At 33.3% G+C, this 18,666-nt stretch overlaps 2 protein-coding genes across 8 annotated transcripts in view; both read right to left on the reverse strand.

The window, feature by feature from the left end:
* The window catches only part of LOC108976377 (probable multidrug resistance-associated protein lethal(2)03659), a 31,430-nt gene extending 15,398 nt beyond the window's left edge, over positions 1-16,032 (reverse strand). Inside the window, exons 1-3 of one of the 7 annotated variants that reach the window (XM_018945436.1) lie at positions 15,897-16,032; positions 14,355-14,538; positions 1,047-1,134 (exon numbers count right to left, since the gene is read on the reverse strand). In XM_018945436.1, coding sequence (XP_018800981.1) covers positions 1,047-1,123 — 77 coding nt within the window. In that variant the 5' untranslated portion in view covers positions 1,124-1,134; positions 14,355-14,538; positions 15,897-16,032. Of the gene's footprint in view, positions 1-1,046; positions 1,135-14,055; positions 14,147-14,354; positions 14,613-15,758 lie in introns of those variants that run through there. The other 6 variants (XM_018945435.1, XM_018945434.1, XM_018945433.1 and 3 more) reach the window with 6 other exon arrangements.
* Positions 16,033-17,319: 1,287 nt separating this feature from the next.
* LOC108976374 (40S ribosomal protein S13) lies at positions 17,320-18,248 on the reverse strand. Its single transcript, XM_018945427.1, has 3 exons — positions 18,165-18,248; positions 17,780-17,907; positions 17,320-17,713 (listed from the first exon to the last, which is right to left on the reverse strand). The coding sequence occupies exons 1-3, from the start codon at positions 18,185-18,187 to the stop codon at positions 17,409-17,411; spliced, it is 456 nt and encodes a 151-aa protein (XP_018800972.1). The 5' UTR covers positions 18,188-18,248; the 3' UTR covers positions 17,320-17,408.
* Positions 18,249-18,666: the final 418 nt, after the last annotated feature.

Below are 18,666 nucleotides of genomic sequence, written 5' to 3' on the forward strand. Positions count from 1 at the left end.
ATATTAAATTTTATATCACTGGCATTTTTAGTCATTCATTTATTGCACTTTTGATAGCTTTTAACAGTAYCGACAAATGAGGAGTTTTTGTAGCTTAAGTGGTTTAGGATATATATGCATTAAAAGAGTTGGCCGGCCACGCCCACTTTTTAAAAATTTCTTTTCCKCTTGAGCGTCTTGCTAGTGCGATCCCCTGTGCTTTAGTTATGGCCTTATACGTTTTTGATTCGTGGCAATGGTCCAATAACGCTTATCTGCGAACACAGACTTACTTTTTTGGCAGGGACATGTTTACCAAGTTTCATCAAGATATCTTAATTTTTATTACAGCTTCGGATCGACGGAGAGATAAACAGGCAAACGGACTTCAACTCGCCTTATCTTTCTGATCATTTATATATACAGTATATAACTTTATATCTATCTCGTTTCTTTTTAGGTGACACATACAACCGTTAGTTAAACAAAACTATTATACTCTGTAGCAACATATTGCAAGAGTATAAAAAGGGAAATGAAAATAGAATTCAGTAACAGTAATTCGGAAGAGGCGTAATGAGATATGGCTCCCCACACCGTTACGCTCAAAATCCGACTGGGTAGGTGATCGTACTCCTCTTTGCGCAAGTCGTGCAAATAAAAAAAAAAATTATCCGTCTGGTCCTTAGAAATTAAATATTTTCTCATAAGAAAATACGACCTAATGCTGCTCCTTAGACCAAGTCATGTAAATTCGGGTAAAATTAGTGATTCCTTAAAGGCTATTGTCTTTTGTTTTAAACCCGAATGTTCCAGTTTTGGTTTCCTTGACCTTTGCTCTCTTTATAAAGAACGTTGTACATACTATTAGCCTAGAAACTGTGAGTAAAGAGACGAATCTAAAATCTTTTTCAACCGTGACCAAGATTGCCAGTTCTATTTAGGCTACTTCAAYGCATCGCTCAGTGCACTTAAGACGTCCCTAATATTTCTTAAAGTTAAATCAAGACATACACTTCAAGCGACAGAAACATTTTTTCCGGATTATTGATCTCATTTATACTTACCAAAAGGAAAGAGCTGATAACACATTGGCATGCTCACGCGGATTCTCCGGTAAATCGTTCGTTTTCACTGATTGCATTTTGTTTTACACTGAAATTAATGAAAAATAGTAAAATTAAGTATATACTAYATRTATGTATGTATATATGATATATGAAATAGTGTCGATAGCCATATAGGCCGTAAAAATATAAACAATGCAATGCTGAAAAACGTCAGCACAGATTTGCTGTAAAATACATATGTATATGTATACATACAGACACATGTACTTTGTGTTAATGTAAAAGCAAACACAGCGATTTCCAGTTGCAGCAAAATACTTACAATAACTTATTTAATGACYAGGTTGTTGCAAAAATTGCCAACCGAGAGACGAATGTAAACCAAAATCCCAAACTAGAGACATATGTACATACACACTGCACTATACATACATACATATAATTACGTGCAAAAGTATGCGGATTGTCTGTAGAAGTATTGACGCGCATGTATCACAATTTCAGCAATTTTAAGGGGCGGTARAAAAGTTTTGACATCACGAATATCGATGCAAATAAATGCATASATACATTTACGCTAAGACGGAAGGMCRGCATATTGTAAATAGTATTCATGYACATTCATAYATARAACTATGTACTATGTATATACTAAGGCCAGTATTGCCTATCCGCTAACTGTTACGAATCACTAATGTAGGGAAGAATTTACTTTATTTACTCGAATAATCTACGACATCCAGTAAGTGAAAACCAGAATATCGGCATAGACGTAATTGTGAGGTTATTTACATTTTAAATGTTGGCTCATTTCGACAGTGTTGGGATCTACCCGGATAGTTTGCCAGAAGTATCTCCACACTCCGTGATGTGTTGGATATGTAGCTTGTTATGATGTTAGAGAACAAAACAAATATTTCTCTCAACCAATCGACGCGTGCGTTTTTTTGTTGTGATTTTGTGTGATCCAATGTGAAAACAAGAAAAACGTTAACTTCGGCTGCACCAAAGCTAATATACCTTTCACAGTTGCACTTCTCTTAGTAACTATGTGTCCAGCTTGTATGGAAGCTATATAGCATATAGTARTCCGATCTGAACAATTTTTYCGGAGATTATGTTATTATCTTAAGCAGTAATCCATGTCAAATTTCGTGAAKATACCACGTCAAATGCGAAAGTTTTCCAACTATATGCTATAGTGAGCCGATCTGAAAAATTTCTTTCGATATTACACTATTTCTATAAACAAAAACTTAGACCAAATTTCKTAATGATATATCTTTAAATGAGGAAGTTTCCCATGCAAGCATTTAATTCCGATCATTAAGTTTGTATGCCAGCATATTGCTATAGTTAACCGATCTGAACAATTTCTTCGGAGATTACATTGTTGTCTTAGAAAATAATCTAAACCAAATTTCGTGAATATATCTTCTCAAATGCAAAAGTTTTCCATACAAGAACATTCAATTTGAATGACAGCTATATTTTATAGTGGTCCGATATCGGCAGTTCCAACAAATGAGCAGCATCTTGAAGAGAAATGACGTTTACAAAATTTCAAAACGATATCTTAAAAACTGAGAGACTAGTTCGTATATATGCAGACAGACGGACATAGCTAAATCGACYCAGCTCAACATACTGATCATTTATATATACTATATACTTTATAAGGTCTACGAAGCTTTCTTCTGGGTATTACAAATTTCGTGACAAACTTAATATACCTTGTTCAGGGTATAAAAAAAATGCCTACAATATTGAATGCATGCTGGTCGCATGACGATCTTGCAATATCAGTTCGCGCACATCATTTCAATAATTAATTTTGGAAGACCTTCAGTAAATTCGTCTTGAAGTGATCTACGACCCCSATTGTTATAAACATACCATCAATAAACGCTGGTCCTTGATGGTGCTTCATCGCCAAAAATTATAAGTTCATCGATGCACTGTTGCTCAGTGGATTATAGAAAGTTTTAAAAAATAATCGCCCGAAAATGTTCGCGATTTTATACCGGTTTTTACAGAGATGAATATTTTAAATTACTGTAAACAACACAAGTAGCACTCGTATGTCAGAACGTTCTGACTATGTAAAACATCAAAAATGTCAAAGTGTACGATAATGTTGCGAGTTGACAGATTGCAACACTAGGGTGTCGGCTAAATGCCTAAACATACGAGTCAACATATATAGAAACAGCTCTAAAATTTCATTTGGTCTTAATTTTGTAATGTAGAATTTTTTCTTTCCATTTAAAATATATTTTTCTTAGACTCAATTTCATAACATTTGACATAAAATCCGACGAATAATGTATTTACTTAATTAACAAGCAATTTCTCGGTCAAATTACTGAGTTCCATAAGTTACATGTGTATTACTGTTAGAGCTTAAATTGGCTTATTTATTTATATATACAAGTACTATATATATACAGCGTTATTTATAAGTACACCAAATTAAAAACTACAATAATGTGAAAATCTAAATCACGCATCACTCGTCCCAGCCGTCTTCACTGGTTGAAAACCGAAAGTAAATATGTACTATATGTWATGAAAAATCAATTACGGAACTCAATCATACTCACTGAAGCATTATCTAACGACTAAACAACGGGAAAAACAGAGTGTGTAACAAATAGAAAATGATCTTAATTGACTTGCACCATCGAGGAGGAAATGAAAGGCATCGAAACAATAAGAAAATACGCAAATAAATTGCAATTAATTGTGACATAAYAAATTCACAAGCCCAAATTGCATTTTAACTGTTTATTTATAAAAATAAAAAACATACTACATATATGACTAACGTTTCATTTCAATAGAGACTTTTTAGACAGCAAGAATTTCTGTCATGTTTTTTTTTTTTTTATTAGAATCTGATGTACCTTTAATGTGTGCAAGTACTTGGCAGTCAATTTTWTGCAGCTATTAAAAACCAATTGCAATATCATGCAATACCAAATCCTAAAACCGCCTAACTAAGGTACTATGTACATATGTACATAATATTTTACAAACACTTATTGACTGGCGAATGAAGTAAAAAACACTGCTTCATACTGAAAGTTTACGAAACTCTGCATATCTATCTTTAGGTAAATAACATGTGTAGATGTATCCATGTAGGCGCCGAACTTCTTACAAACATACCACACGCCCCGACTTTTTGGCGAAAAAACTTTAATCATAATAAAATATATCAATCAACTGACAGCTTTATTTTATCAAAAGGGCGTTTCAAACTAACAAATGCAATGTTGGTATTGATAATATCGTGCGTTTTGCTGACGTCATAGTAGCGAATGCCTGATAATTATGTTTGCTTGACACTTTTTTTGCCTACAAAAGAAAATTTCATCACAATTTACAGTATAAACTTAACTATAATAAKAAACTCAATTTAATAATCGAGTTCTGGATCATACCCATAGGAAAACAAATTTTATAATACTTTATATACTACTGATTTATTCACTCTTCGAAATTTTTCAGAATTTTAATTATGAGACGATTAGAGACCTCGCAATTCGCGCCAACTACATATTGTGGGATAATCCTCCTCAACATTGCATATTAGGTGCTGTCGAGAGTACTGTGTGAAAGATTAAARCTCACCGGCAACAAACTGATTGGACTTATCTGTGTGGCCTCAAACCTGGAAAATTAACAACTGACCGGATATTCAAAGGAGGATCGTCATACTCTACATCTTTGTCGATTTCAAAGTTGGGTTTGRCAGCTGCCTTTWTGCCGCTATGTCTGAATTTGGTACCCACGTCAMTGTTGACAGTCATAACTTCGAAATCGAAGATTATTTCATCTATCTTGTATTAATACCAAAAGTAAAGACCTCTCTCGACGAACAAAGACCAAACTTTACAAGTCACTGAGAATCAGCGTCCTGCTATACATATGGTGCAGAGACATGGACGGTGACAACATCTGATGAGTCGGCGTTACGAGTTTTCGGGAGAACGGTTYTGCGGAAAATTTATGTACGATGGAACGGTGAGCAGTACAAGATATATGACGACATGGGCATAGTTCAGCGAATTAACGGCTACGCTGGCTAGGTCATGTTGTCCGAAATGATGAAAACACTACCCGCCGGAGGAAGCAGGGGAAGAGGAAAACCTCAACTCCGTCGAAAAGACCAAGTGGAGWAGGACCTGGWTACACTTGAAATCTYCAAKTGRCGCCAAACAGTTAAAAYAGAAGAGCGATTGGCGCGCTGTTGTAAATTCAGCTACAAGTATAACCCTCGTAAGCGGTTGGCGTAGAGCCAATAAAGAAGGAGAAGTTCGATTTTATAAATGTCTTAGTCACCGTTTTATAAGAAATACGACATGTTTTTTTTTTTATGTATGTATTACCCTAAGTATTCACCACAATTTCCTATTTTCACCAAGTTGGCAGTTTTATCAATAACGCATATGACTCATAAAAATTTCATAGAGCTTATCTTAAACATGCTTTCTACATTCGTAAACGCATACGACTCATCCCACGATAAATCAAGACTTCAGATGAAAACCTCAACACAAATATATTCAAACTTATAACGCTGAGTAATCTTTGAGCAATCTGGCTAATTATACGCTGAATAGGGTATATAATATTTGCCACGAAGTTTGACGCCACAAGGAAAGGTCGCATACTCTATTAATTATGTATAGTATATAAATGATCAGCGTTGTGATCTGAATTGATTTAGCCGTGTCAGCATGTCCATCTGTCTCTCTGTTTTTGAGATATCGATTTGAAATTCTGAATACGTCTTTTTGCAAACAATAAGCTGGTCATTAATCGTATTATACAAATTGGTCTATCTATGATTATTCATTGAGGATTATAAAAATTTGTTTGTCAGGTTTTGAGATATTCGAATGAAATTTAAWAAGTAGGTGGGTTTTGATATACTATTGATCATTTGACGGAAACAACCAGATCGGACAACTATATCACATATCTTGTCTTGTCTTAAACTTCGTCTTAAAAATCGWTGGCTCGAAACCATTGTTAGACCCATAGTCTCTTAGGCAACGTTSTTCAGAATGATCCGTAGAACATTTAACGCATACGMGATTTTATAGAAGAAAACAAAATCGACCCACTCCAACGTACATATGTTCATAAAAATGCACATGGATACATTTGAAATGTTATAAATGTAAGCCGGTACRGTATGTACGTAAATATGTTCACATATATKTATATGTATGTATAAGCGTAAACATTTATTTACTTCTTACATGCCATCAAGCTTTCAAATATGATTGATAGCATAAGTTTTGTCTTGAGGGGCGTGTAATCGCATAGAAAATGTGACTTTTAGGTACTATATGAAATGTTTTAGAATTTTAAGGATTTAGTGAAATATAAACAATAAATARAAAAATTTCAAAACATTCTTTTCGTGTATATTATTGAACGTCAGATTTTTAATCYTTTGTATTATATTTTCTTCAAAGCAAATAAATAGAACCATTATTTTAAAATTTACTTTAAAAGTTACGAGGTTTTCTCAAAAATTATTATATATCTTAAGAATATGTTTATTTAGTCAATATCTATTTTGTTCTGGGCCATATGTAGGAAATATGTTTTTTTTTGTTTTTGTTTTTTTTTTTTTTATAATTATTCGCGCACAAGCAACAATCCGTGAGCAGGGACGTTGTCATGATGCAAAAGCCAATACTCATATGTTCTTTGACAATTCAAGCGATTTGCTTCGCGCAAATTCCGCATAGCTTCCAGATAATATTCTTTAAAAAATAATGTAAATGTAAAAAATTTACTAAACATTCAAAATGATCGTCCTTGTCAGCATAAGTAAGCGATATGAACACTATTGACACTTGGGAAAATCTTCCAAAATGCCTATCAAATCGGTCACAAAACCACCAAATTTTTGTTATCATCAAAAGAATGAGTTTTATTTCACTTCACATTTGGAAAAATATATAACATACAAAGAACATACAAATACCTTAGAGGTTTTTTCTCTTCAAACCATTTGCCGAGTACAAAGTAGCATTAGTTACTGTTACGTTAGGTTAGGTAACAATATGCAAATTATGTGCGAACACCACATAATTATAATACGATGACTTGCAAATGAAATATTCTGTTTGTTTGTCATACGAAATATGTATTTATATTCATACATATTTACGCATATGTATGTATGTTAATTTGTTTTGACACCCAACAAATTACCGCATAATCACTTACTATCCGAAAATAATTTTTTTGCAAATTAACAGATATACATATGTATATACTTATGTACATGATTTATATATAATTTACTTGTATATGCTATACCAAGAATAGGTTCCCCCATAAAAAGTCTGTGTGGTGAATAACGTAAACTAAATCTGAGTTCCATAGCAACTAAATGATCCCCACACGTTGGCAATATTTTCGCAATAAAATAATTATGTGATAACTCTTGATAAACGCGTTGGTAACCATAAAATAATCGTTAACAAATAAGCAGCCAGAATAAAAAAAAACATTAACTTCACTCTTGACAAAAAAATGTTCCCGTATGCCAAGTTTCTTGAAGATATCTTCTGAAATAAAATGTTTTCCATTTTGTTCGTTCAGTTAGCGTGGCAGCTATATATATATATTATGGTAGTTCGATATCGGCGATTCCCACAAATGTGCAGCTTCTTGGAGAGAAGACGAGTGAAAATTTTTCAGATTGATCAGGGTGAATTGATATCTCAAAARCTGAGACTGAGACACTAACACTATAACAAAGTCCACCTAGGAGTAAATAAATTAAATTATCAAACGTTCGTTTGCTTTTCATACTTAAAGTGTAATACACGAATCGATRTGAATATTACATATGTATGTACATACATATAAACCATAAAGATGTATGCACACAATCATTAGCCATACGGTACATATCCACCTATTCCCTTTACTCGTGGGTGTAATGTATATCCCATATACATTTGTTGTTGTTTACATCGAAGAATATTTAAGTTTACGTGTATGATWATTATTATTAGAAAAATATATAATAAAAATCTTTAGTTGTGTTTATCTCACATACTCGTATCCATGTATTATGCATTGTCAAAAAAGTCTTGCGGTATTTTCGCTAGTCGTCGCATCGGGTCCTGCTATACCTTTTTGGAAAGCTCATTTCACGCGCTAACACGTGTTTGATTGATTGTCGTTTCTTTTAAGTCGTTCGTGAGTTGTAGCGTCGCAAACATGGAACAAAATAAAGAGAAAATACGGCATATTTTACAGTACTACTACGATAAAGGCAAAAATGCATCTCAAGCCGCCAATAAAATTTGTGYAKTTTATGGACCCGATACAGTTTCCATTTCCACCGCACAACGATGGTTTCAACGTTTTCGTTCTGGTGTAGAGGTGGTCAAAGATGAGCCACGCTCCGGAAGGCCTGTCGTCGAAAATTGCGATAAAATCGCTGAATTGGTCGAAAGAGACCGGTATAGTAGCAGCCGTATCATCGGTCAAGAGCTGGGCATGAGTCATCAAACCGTTATAAAATAAATAAAAAAGTATAAATAAAAAATACCGCAAGACTTTTTTGACAACCTTTTATATCATTTGAGGATGACTTCAATGTAATTTTCGCTAACGCGTAGCAAAGTCTAGTAATAAAGCCAAGTGAGTATATGACCTGTAGTATAAGTATGTTAATTTAATACTAAATTTAATTGTAATCCATTCACGATGTCGTCGAATAATGAATGTTAAATTCTTTCGAAACATTTTTAATATAAAGTTTTGTCARCAACTGAAGGTATTTCTCYGGCCTTGATCATTGCAAGTTGAAAAAGTATAAAATTTTCCGTTACACCCTTTTTTCTTTTTTATGTAGCCATTCATTATCGCGCAGATATGTTCAAGATATGGAATGGTTAAGAAATTTCAAATAAAAACGGAGCTGTGAAACTACCGAAAGGAGAGTTTGCTGCCAGGCGTCACATAAATCAATGCGCTGCCTGATCAATAATTTACCGACTCTACATAGTAGTTACAGGGCTTGTCCGGAAAGTAATAGGACTGGTTTTCTTCCGCCGCGACTGTCCGCGCACCGACTGCATTAGGTAGAGGGAGYTCCTAACTAACGAACGAGCGGCTGGTCAGTTTTTCCTACGTACTATTTCTGTTATTTCGTAAAATCATGTTTGAACATGTGTGAARGTGACTCCCAATTTTTGAATAACGTAATCATAGTTGACGGGTTATGGGGCCTTAAGTATGATCCCGAGACAAAGAGGCAATCTTCCGAGTGGCACACGCCAGCGTCTAATCGCCCAAAAAATGGAAGAATAAACAAATTTAAAGTGCAAACGATGCTCATTGTCTTTTTTGACATCAAWGGCATCGTCCACCATGAATTTGTTCCTCCTGAACCATTTCAGAAGTTCGATTTATGRAAGGAATTTTGTAAGAACTTTAACTTCTATTACAAATTCAAGAGTGCAAGTCATGGGGAATTTMGAGCTATTGAAGATCAACTGTACTCGTATACAGAAATGTACTTATGGTATGTACATACAAATAACAAATAAAATGCATTTAATGGGTGCATTCACTTTTCTAACCTCTTTCCATAAACTGCTTGGGTAAACTTTATTTATACAAATGMTATATGTATATATATTTACATCACTCCGCGACAGAATCTCTAAAATGACTAAGTGGATTGTGTTCTTCGTATTTTGCATTTAGWATTGAATGCAACAAATTGTTGTAATTTAGTTAAGTGGTGGAACGTCTACGTTATACTTTAATGTGTTCACATACTATTATATACTACATATGTATGTAWGTACATATTTTTATTATTTACTAGCATATTTAGCTTTTTTATGCATTTACGGTTTCTATTTGTGGGTTCGTCGTATTTTTCATGCACTTTGTTCTCTTATTGGCACAAACTTTTTTACTTATACTTTTTCTAATTTGGTTACGCACTATTTTTATTATACTCTTGCAACAGGTTGCTACAGAGAATAAGCGAGATAGATATAGTATTATATATGTATATACTATATATACTATAAATGATCAGGGTGACGAGAAAAGTTGACTGTCTCTCTGCAACTTRAGTAAAAATGAAGATATCTTGCTGAAACTTGGTAAGCGCGTTCCTTGGCAAAAAAAGGTTCGAGTTCGCAAATGGCCGCAATCAGACCGCACCCACTCCCACAAAACTCCCTTAACCGAAAACCTATAAAGTGTCATAACCAAGCACTTAATTAAAATATAAAATATTAATTTGGCACAGTAGATCGCAGAAAGAAGAAAAAGTACCTATATGCGTGGACCTGTTCCATAATAAACTTATTGAACATATCTCCTAAACCATTAAAGGCGTAACAACGAAATTCATCTAGCACAAATATGATAATCCCGCTTACTCCCCATATATGTATATATATGTTTATATGTATATATAATGGAAATTCTGAGAGAATCCCTTYCTGATAGTAGTATGTATGTGTGTGTGYTACAAWTRGGKTGAATCCGGTCAATACTTCCCTTAGCCCCTTTATACCCAATATCAAGGTTTTCGTACTTCCAGGCCACTTTATACCRGAAATATCGGCYAAAATGTCAGTTATCTTAATAAAATTGAGAGAGCATTTTTTTCTTATAACGATGCACATTTGTGCTCACAATAAATAAAATCGGATGAAAACTCGCCCTAGACCCCACATAATTCACTAGCCTTATGTACTTGAAGGTAGTTCCCTAGCTTTAATCCTTGCRAGTTGCAAATAGTCGCTTATACCCGAACTTAGCACTTCCTTACTTGTTTTTCTATTATTATTATTATTTCGAAGTCAGCACTTATTCAATTAAACTGCACTCGGACGATTGCTTTGCTAATATTTATTTTCTTAGAAATCGGCACTACGCTCACTGCAGACGCCGCTTGGTGAATAGAAGTTTTAGAAGAAATATACATACAATTCATAAATATAATATATGCATAAGCGATGCTGTATGTAAGTATATATTGTTGTCCTACACACAATACTTGTTACCTGCCGGCTCCATAAAGCCATTGCTTTAAACTTTAAACTCAATTAAAGCCGAATGTCAACAAATGTACTGGCAATCATACAAGAGCCTTATATGAAAATTCTATATTGCTCATACAGTAGGGTAATGTTTGCATACTCAACTTCAACTGTTGGTGAATTTACGTTGGATAATTTTTTGACAAAAACTCTAAATTCACCAGACGTTTGTAAAAACAATTTACTTGGGGGAAATAACGACCACCCTAATGTATGTAAATATGTACATGGATACATTGGTGTAGATGAATATGCAAATTATATGGCGTTCGCAAGCATAAATATACGATACGATGACTTGCAAGTAAAATACTCTGTTTGGTTATCAAATTAATTATTACATACATATGTATATATGTATGCGCATATCCAATATACCGCGTGCTATCATACAATAAATTTTTTTTACAAATTAACATATATATATATAAACATTTACGTATATATCTACATATGTATATATGTATTTATGTTATATGAGTGATGATTGTTTTCAGCATTAATTTAATTATATTCTTATACATTTTTATATGCCATACCAAGAATAGGTGCCTCTGTATACCCCCTAGAAAAGTCTGTGTGGTGAATAAAGTAAAAAAAAAAACTAAGTACCATAGCAACGCTCACGCGTTGACTCCTATGGCAATTTTTTCGCAATAAAATACTTTTTTGATAATAAACTTCTTGATCAACGCGATGGTAATAACAAATTTAACACAAGAGCACTCATAAACAAGAAAAAACTTTATCTTTGGTGGTAAATAAGCTTTATTATTACCCTTGACAAAAAAGTTCTCATACAAGATTTGTTCAGTAATTAATTTGGACAATAATCTATGTTGAGTTTTGGAAAGATATTCTCTCAAAAAAAAAAAAAATAAAGTCAACAATTTATTTAACTATTACACACCCAAAACTAAACATAAAAAAAATCATTTTGTATTCGTCATAAATGTGTTTATTTACAAAAAAACGGACAGATTAGTTAATTTCAACATTTAAAAAAAAAATCGTAAAAAATTTTCGGAGGGTCATACTGAAACGATCCCTTAAGTTTTGCATCGCAATACAAGCTCAATTGTATAATTTAAGCTTTGTCCCACGATTTCAGTTCTATTGTTTTCTCCTATCTGTCACAACGACTCACAACTCAACATACTGACTGACTGATGTCATCCTTAATCGGATACATAGATCCAACAGCTTGGATTCTGCATCTACAGACTGATGTACAGTCCATGTTAATAGGTGCTTCTTGAGTTTACAGTATCCAGTATAAAATACGACAAATAGCCGGAATTTGTACCTCGAAAGGTACCCCTTTAACAACTTTGTCTGGCGAATGCCTGWAAGTTCCAGCCAAGGTAGAAAATCGGTCTGCTCCATTAAAGCAWTTAAGATCCAGCAAAATAACACTGGAAACCTTTGGAAAATTGTGTTCAACTTATTTGCATTCACCCTATACTTASTACAGTTTTGGTCACCAGTCACTTGTTAATATTCTCAGACCTCAAAAAAATGCTCACAAAAAATTAGTTTCGGAATTTAACAGAACTTTTAAGTCATCACCACCCAACCTACTTTGCTGCAGCCTAATTTATGTTTGATAATTAATTCATYAAGCTGCGAAAATATTAATGCTACAAAGGGTGCCTTTAATCAATTTGGGAATATTCTGTCTTCGACTTACCCAATTTCTAATATAAATTCATTGCGTTGATACGCTCTATGTGTGCGTTACGSAATTTGAGGGAGAAAAATAAATCAAACCGCAGTTGTTCCAATTTTTAATTTTTCCAAATGTAAACAAACAAATGCTCAACTCTTTCGCAGTAAATAAAATATATACCATACTAAGGTATATTTGGCTTGCGGCCGGTTAAAGTATTATATTTAGCATTAAAACACCTTTGGCTTTACGCTATTTTTTATCGTACGTACATACTATGTACAYATGTGYGAATGCGCTAAGSATATTCGATAAATTATAGCGCCAAATTGAGGTATCGATCTGAAATTTTTCACACGTATTTTTCTGCTATAAAATTGTACCAATATTATAAATTAAAAAATATAGGAAATGGGTATTAATTTTGCCAAACTATAAATTTCATGAAATTTTTAATAGATCTGAATCGTTGGCTCCACATACATGCATGCATACATACATATAATATGTAACCGGAACCCAAGCGCATTTTTATCCAATCAGAACTGTCAAGTCGCCAGCATTCTTCTAAGTTACTTTAGGAATATTTTCTGCTGATACCAAAAAGGAAACAACAACATGAGATCCGGCAACAAAAGGGGCAGAAATTTGTATGCGTATGTTTGCAAATACTATAAAAGTTTGATAGTTTTGGTTTTCCGCTCATGACGCACTGTGTTCTAAACTTTGAAATCTGGCGTTTTTGGGCTGACATCACTTTTTAATTTAACTGATTATTACATTTATTTGTTCTTCACTGATTTCATTGCAGTTTGAAGTGGAAATATTATTAAAAATTTCATTTAATAGAACTTCTTTTTAGGAAGTTGTAAAAAAAGTATACTTTGATGGCTGAAGAAAAGATTCCAAGTGTCATGCGTATAYGCGTTTTATGTACATATGTATGTACATATATCTTATTAGTGAAATAATAAAATATGTAATGAATAGACAACTTGAGCGATAGCGCAAAATTGAAATAAGTAATTGCATTTTTGCAAGAATTCCAATATTTCCATTACCTCTTTAATTTACATATGTATGTCAATATATGCACTTGTCATATTTGAGAGCTGTTAACAGTAATGATAACGGTAAATATTTTACATTCGTACATGCATACGTACAATATATGCATGTTTGTATAAATAATAAATAAAATGTATTTAATGGGTGCACTCACTCTTCTAGCCTCCTTTCATAAACTACTTAAGTAAAATTATTCACTTTCATTTCGCAATACATCTATACAAACGTGGTATGTATATATGTTTGTATGTACAGCACCAACCCTCATTTCGCAATAGAATCTTCRAAATGACGAAGTGAGTTGTGTTCTTTGTATTTTGCAGTTAGTATTGAATACAATGAATTGTTGTAATTCAGTTAAGCGGTGGAATGTCTGCTTCACACTTTAATATGTTTATATACTATTACATACATATGCATACATGTATGTATATTATTTACTAGCATATTTACCTTTTTTATGTTTTTACGTGTTCTATTTGTGGGTTCGTCGTGTTTTCATGCACTTTGATTCCTTTTTGCACAAACTATTTTGCTTTTACTTTCTGTAAATCGGTTACGCACTATTTTTATTTTATTCTAATTTTTTTCGAAGTCACCACTTCAAATCAAATTAAACTGCATTCTCGCGATTGTTCTGCGAATATTTTCTTAGAAATCAGCACTATGATCACTGCAGACACCGCTTGGTGAATACAAGTTTTAAAAGAACTATGTAGTATATTTATGTACATGCATACAATACATCCAGACATACATATGTACATACATATGCGATGCCGTTGGACGGCTGCATAAGTATTGTTGTCCTACACTCTTTTGTAGACAATATTTGTTACCTGCCGCTACCGCTTGATTTCAATTGACAGCAAATTAAGTGGAAACATTGAAGCAACCCAATATTGACTCAAATATGTTGATATGGTATATGTATACTTGGTTCACATGCTTAAAGTTATGCATTCACGCAATTGCAAATACATACATATGTACATACTTGTGTACGAATACATATTTAAATATGATAACTGACGTTCATAAATTGGACAAAAAAGTAATAAGAAAAAATTATGTTCACTGATTTCCACACATTTTCCATTTGTGTGCGGTCAGCGAAACAGACATTGGCGCATGCAGTGCCGGCTACGCYTCACAAGAATTCGTTGAGGATGGCGTGAGCACATTACTTATTATGTATTAGTATGTACATATACATAGATATGTGTCTAAAAATCAAAGCGATAGCGACCAATAACCAAACGCGAATTGCCAATTGCATTCTTATCGAAAGAAATAACCACAATTTTTTGCAAAGGAAAACACAAATCAACACTTTAACGTGCAAATTGGTTGTAACACCCTAATATGATTATTTAGTGTATTTCTACCAATTTCARTTGGATTTAATTGTGCGTATGTATGTAAATCGGTTTGACCAAATAATGATGTTTCACTCTAAATTTAGCAATTTTATTTCCACTTTTCGATAATTCAGCATTGCGCTTTAACTTTTTTCTACTTGTTATTCAATTTATGCCATTAATTGAACTCAGCAATTTTATGCAAACCCAAATGATTTTATCACATTAGCACGTCACATAATACGCACCATACGGCGAAACTAATGACACACCACTAAAGACAAACAGACTGTCTACTTAGAAAGCAGAAGCGAAATAACACAAAACCATTGACGATATAGAAAAATGTTTTTTGGCAATRGACCCGGCAAATGTTATGCACACCTACAAGTAATGGCAAACACTTATGGATATAATCGCAACTACATAGTACTACGTATTCATTAGCCAAAATGGGTAAGTTCTTATTTGTTGTTTTATTATTATTTCGCCTTACATCAATAACTGTCACAAATTGCACTAAACTAGTGCTTTTCCACACTTCCGTTTCCTCGTCCCTTTTTTCACCAACACGTAAAACTGCATTTACTACATATACGTAAATATGTTTTTTTGTTTCAAGATATGTATATACTTTTTCGCGAAAATCATCATACACCAAAATAAGAAAACAAAAAACCAAAAAAAATTATGAAATCAGCAAAGTAGCTATTCTTATTTTCGCAAATTTTTCAAATTTAACCGCGTACACATCTTTCTAGCAGCCGCACACAGAGAATACTGAAAGAGAAATACTCACGAAAATAACAACGAACCAGCCCCATTGCCGGTAATTTCATCGGCGGAAGCAACTGAAGCGCCAAACTGATTCAACATATACTGTGGTGCGCCACTGAACAAATATGCTATAAATATTAAAGAGTATCTCAGTTTTTGTTTGACCTATTGGACTTATTTTAATTTAATTTTTTTTCATATTCTTTCATTGATCATTGATTGTGTTAGTTTCACGTTAAATAGTATATATATATATATACTTTTTAGCTTTTGAAATATGATTTTACAGTAGGTGTTGAATTATCGGTGTCTGAAACTTGCTTTATTATGTTATTTTGAACATTATTCCATATATTTTAAATTTTACTCAAATAAAACAGCGATTATTCCCTTTATTCATCATAAATAATTAGAGCGCTTTATACATACATATAATATAAACATTTTATCGATAATCATATCGATCGATCGACAAATCAATTTCAATAGTGATGGCAAATTATCGGTAGTTTTTAAATTTAGCGTAGGTTGTTATTCAATGCAACGGTACAATATCCGAATATACTGTTCAGATCGGATCACTATAGCAATTAGCTGCAATAGAAATTTATTGATCAAATTCATGCCCTCGTTTGAAGCACAATCCGGGTCCGTTCCGGTTTTCGTAGACCCGACTGTCGTGGGCACGGATTTGTGAAGGGGTATTGAAGGTTCAACGTAAGTATCTTGGTTGGGGTTTAGATGTATGAAACATTAATCATTATAATACTATATAAGAAAAATAAATTAACCATAAGCAGTTATACTCGACTTTTGTGTGATAGGATTTTCTTTCTTCAATATTTGCTATTTTGWTAATATTTTTAACTGATCCATCGATTTAATGGTAGCTTACCTTTATAATTGTTTTATATAAATATTTCTATTAAGTTTGAATATAATTATTGTTTGACTTGAACTATTTGAAAATATTTAGGGAATGTAACTACCGTTACTCCCAAATACCTTTAGTTCAAGTGCGAGTGAGTTTTCTTGTATTAAAAACCCTTAGTTTCCGATACGGCCAAGAGTTAATTTTATAATAAACACTGATTTCAAACACAATACTTCGCTRCTTTGGTTATTGTTGAAGTGRCAAAAAACATTGCTKAAGTAATTCTGAGGAATGCTGCCTACTTCACTCATTGGCTGGATAAAAATMCGAGWCCATTTCAGTTACGATTACTCCRAKTGTAGWAATTATCAATTTATACCAATTTCAGCTAACAATCACTGCACACTTTTAGTTGTATTTTAAATTTTTTTATTATTTCACTTTTAAATACAAAAACGAAACATCCCTACGAATATAGATCACCGAAGTATCTGTTTAGGCAACCAAAGCCGAAGCGGTGCTGGATTCGTATTTCCAGTTGGGTGGCAGAACACTCTTTGTCTTATAGTAACGAGCCAAACGGTGGATTCTTGACTCAACCAGAATCAAACGGAATTTACCATCCTTATCCTTGCGATTACGCTCCAAATGCTTACGGATAGCAACAGCCTTCTTGATCATGTGGTACAAATCTTCAGGGATGTCGGGTTTTAAACCAACAGATTTCATAATACGCAGAATTTTGTTGCCATTGACAAAGCGTACCTGCGCAACACCATGCGAATCACGAAGAATGATACCTGTAGCACAAATAAGAAATTAGCAGAGCCCCACAATTATAATTTTGTGTCTCATGTTATACTTACCGATTTTGGAAGGAGTCATGCCCTTTTTGCCCAATTTTTTGATGTGTTCTTTCACATCCTCGGCATTCAATTTCAGCCATGAAGGCACCGTCCGTCTGTAGGGAAGCGCTGATTGGGAAATACCCTTACTGTTTAATAACAATCATAAGTGACATTTGTAAAAGAAGAAATCATTAATTAGTAAATATAACACCAAGTGTAAGGAAGATTGCAGTAAACCAGCAAACGCCACATGGGCGTACTAGCAACATAAAATTTTTACGCAACAKCATCTTCTATTAAAACTTTTACATACAAAATATAAACCACAAGGAAATAATACACTGTTAAAGTAATAGATTTGCGTAAAAATTATTATAAATTACAGTTAAAAACGATTTTTTACCCAGGAGCGTGCATACGACCCATCTTTACAGATTTTTATTCTACACCAAAAAGAAAGAATGGAACGGAAGTGGAGACTCATCACATTAATGGCCGCTACAATGCCGCCAACATAAGTAAAGTAACTRATGACAAATGTTAACTAAGAACAGTACAGAAGGTCTAGTATTTAAAGATAATGTATCTATTTTATGTTTGTGGCAAAATTTTTGTTCATAAACAAAAGCTATAGCTAATCGTTAAATGTGCCTTGACATTTCTTCGCACATTTCTGTATTTTTGTCATTAACTATTATATGTACTATATGCAATCAAATTTTATTATTTTAAATTTTAATTCTGCAAAATATAGAAGTCTTAATTAGTCACCCTGCTAGGAGACCGCTCGCAGTGCTGTCAACAAACGAATATGATCTCTCCTAAATTTCTCTCCAACAAACACACACATTCAATTTATCGGCTTATTTTTCTATACATATACGTTAAACTAACAAACACTATAA

Source organism: Bactrocera latifrons, unplaced genomic scaffold, assembly GCF_001853355.1.
Source record: "Bactrocera latifrons isolate USDA-ARS-PBARC rearing strain unplaced genomic scaffold, ASM185335v1 scaffold_758, whole genome shotgun sequence".
Lineage (NCBI taxonomy): Eukaryota > Metazoa > Arthropoda > Insecta > Diptera > Tephritidae > Bactrocera > Bactrocera latifrons.

What these genes read in the sequence shown, in the direction of transcription:
- LOC108976374 (XM_018945427.1), bottom strand. Translation starts at nt 18,187, where the DNA reads ATGGGTCGTATGCACGCTCCTGG. An exon ending in GGTCGTATGCACGCTCCTGG is followed by an intron (nt 17,908 to 18,164) that starts GTAAAAAATCGT and finishes GTTATTAAACAG; the next exon opens with TAAGGGTATTTCCCAATCAG. An exon ending in CATGACTCCTTCCAAAATCG is followed by an intron (nt 17,714 to 17,779) that starts GTAAGTATAACA and finishes TTTGTGCTACAG; the next exon opens with GTATCATTCTTCGTGATTCG.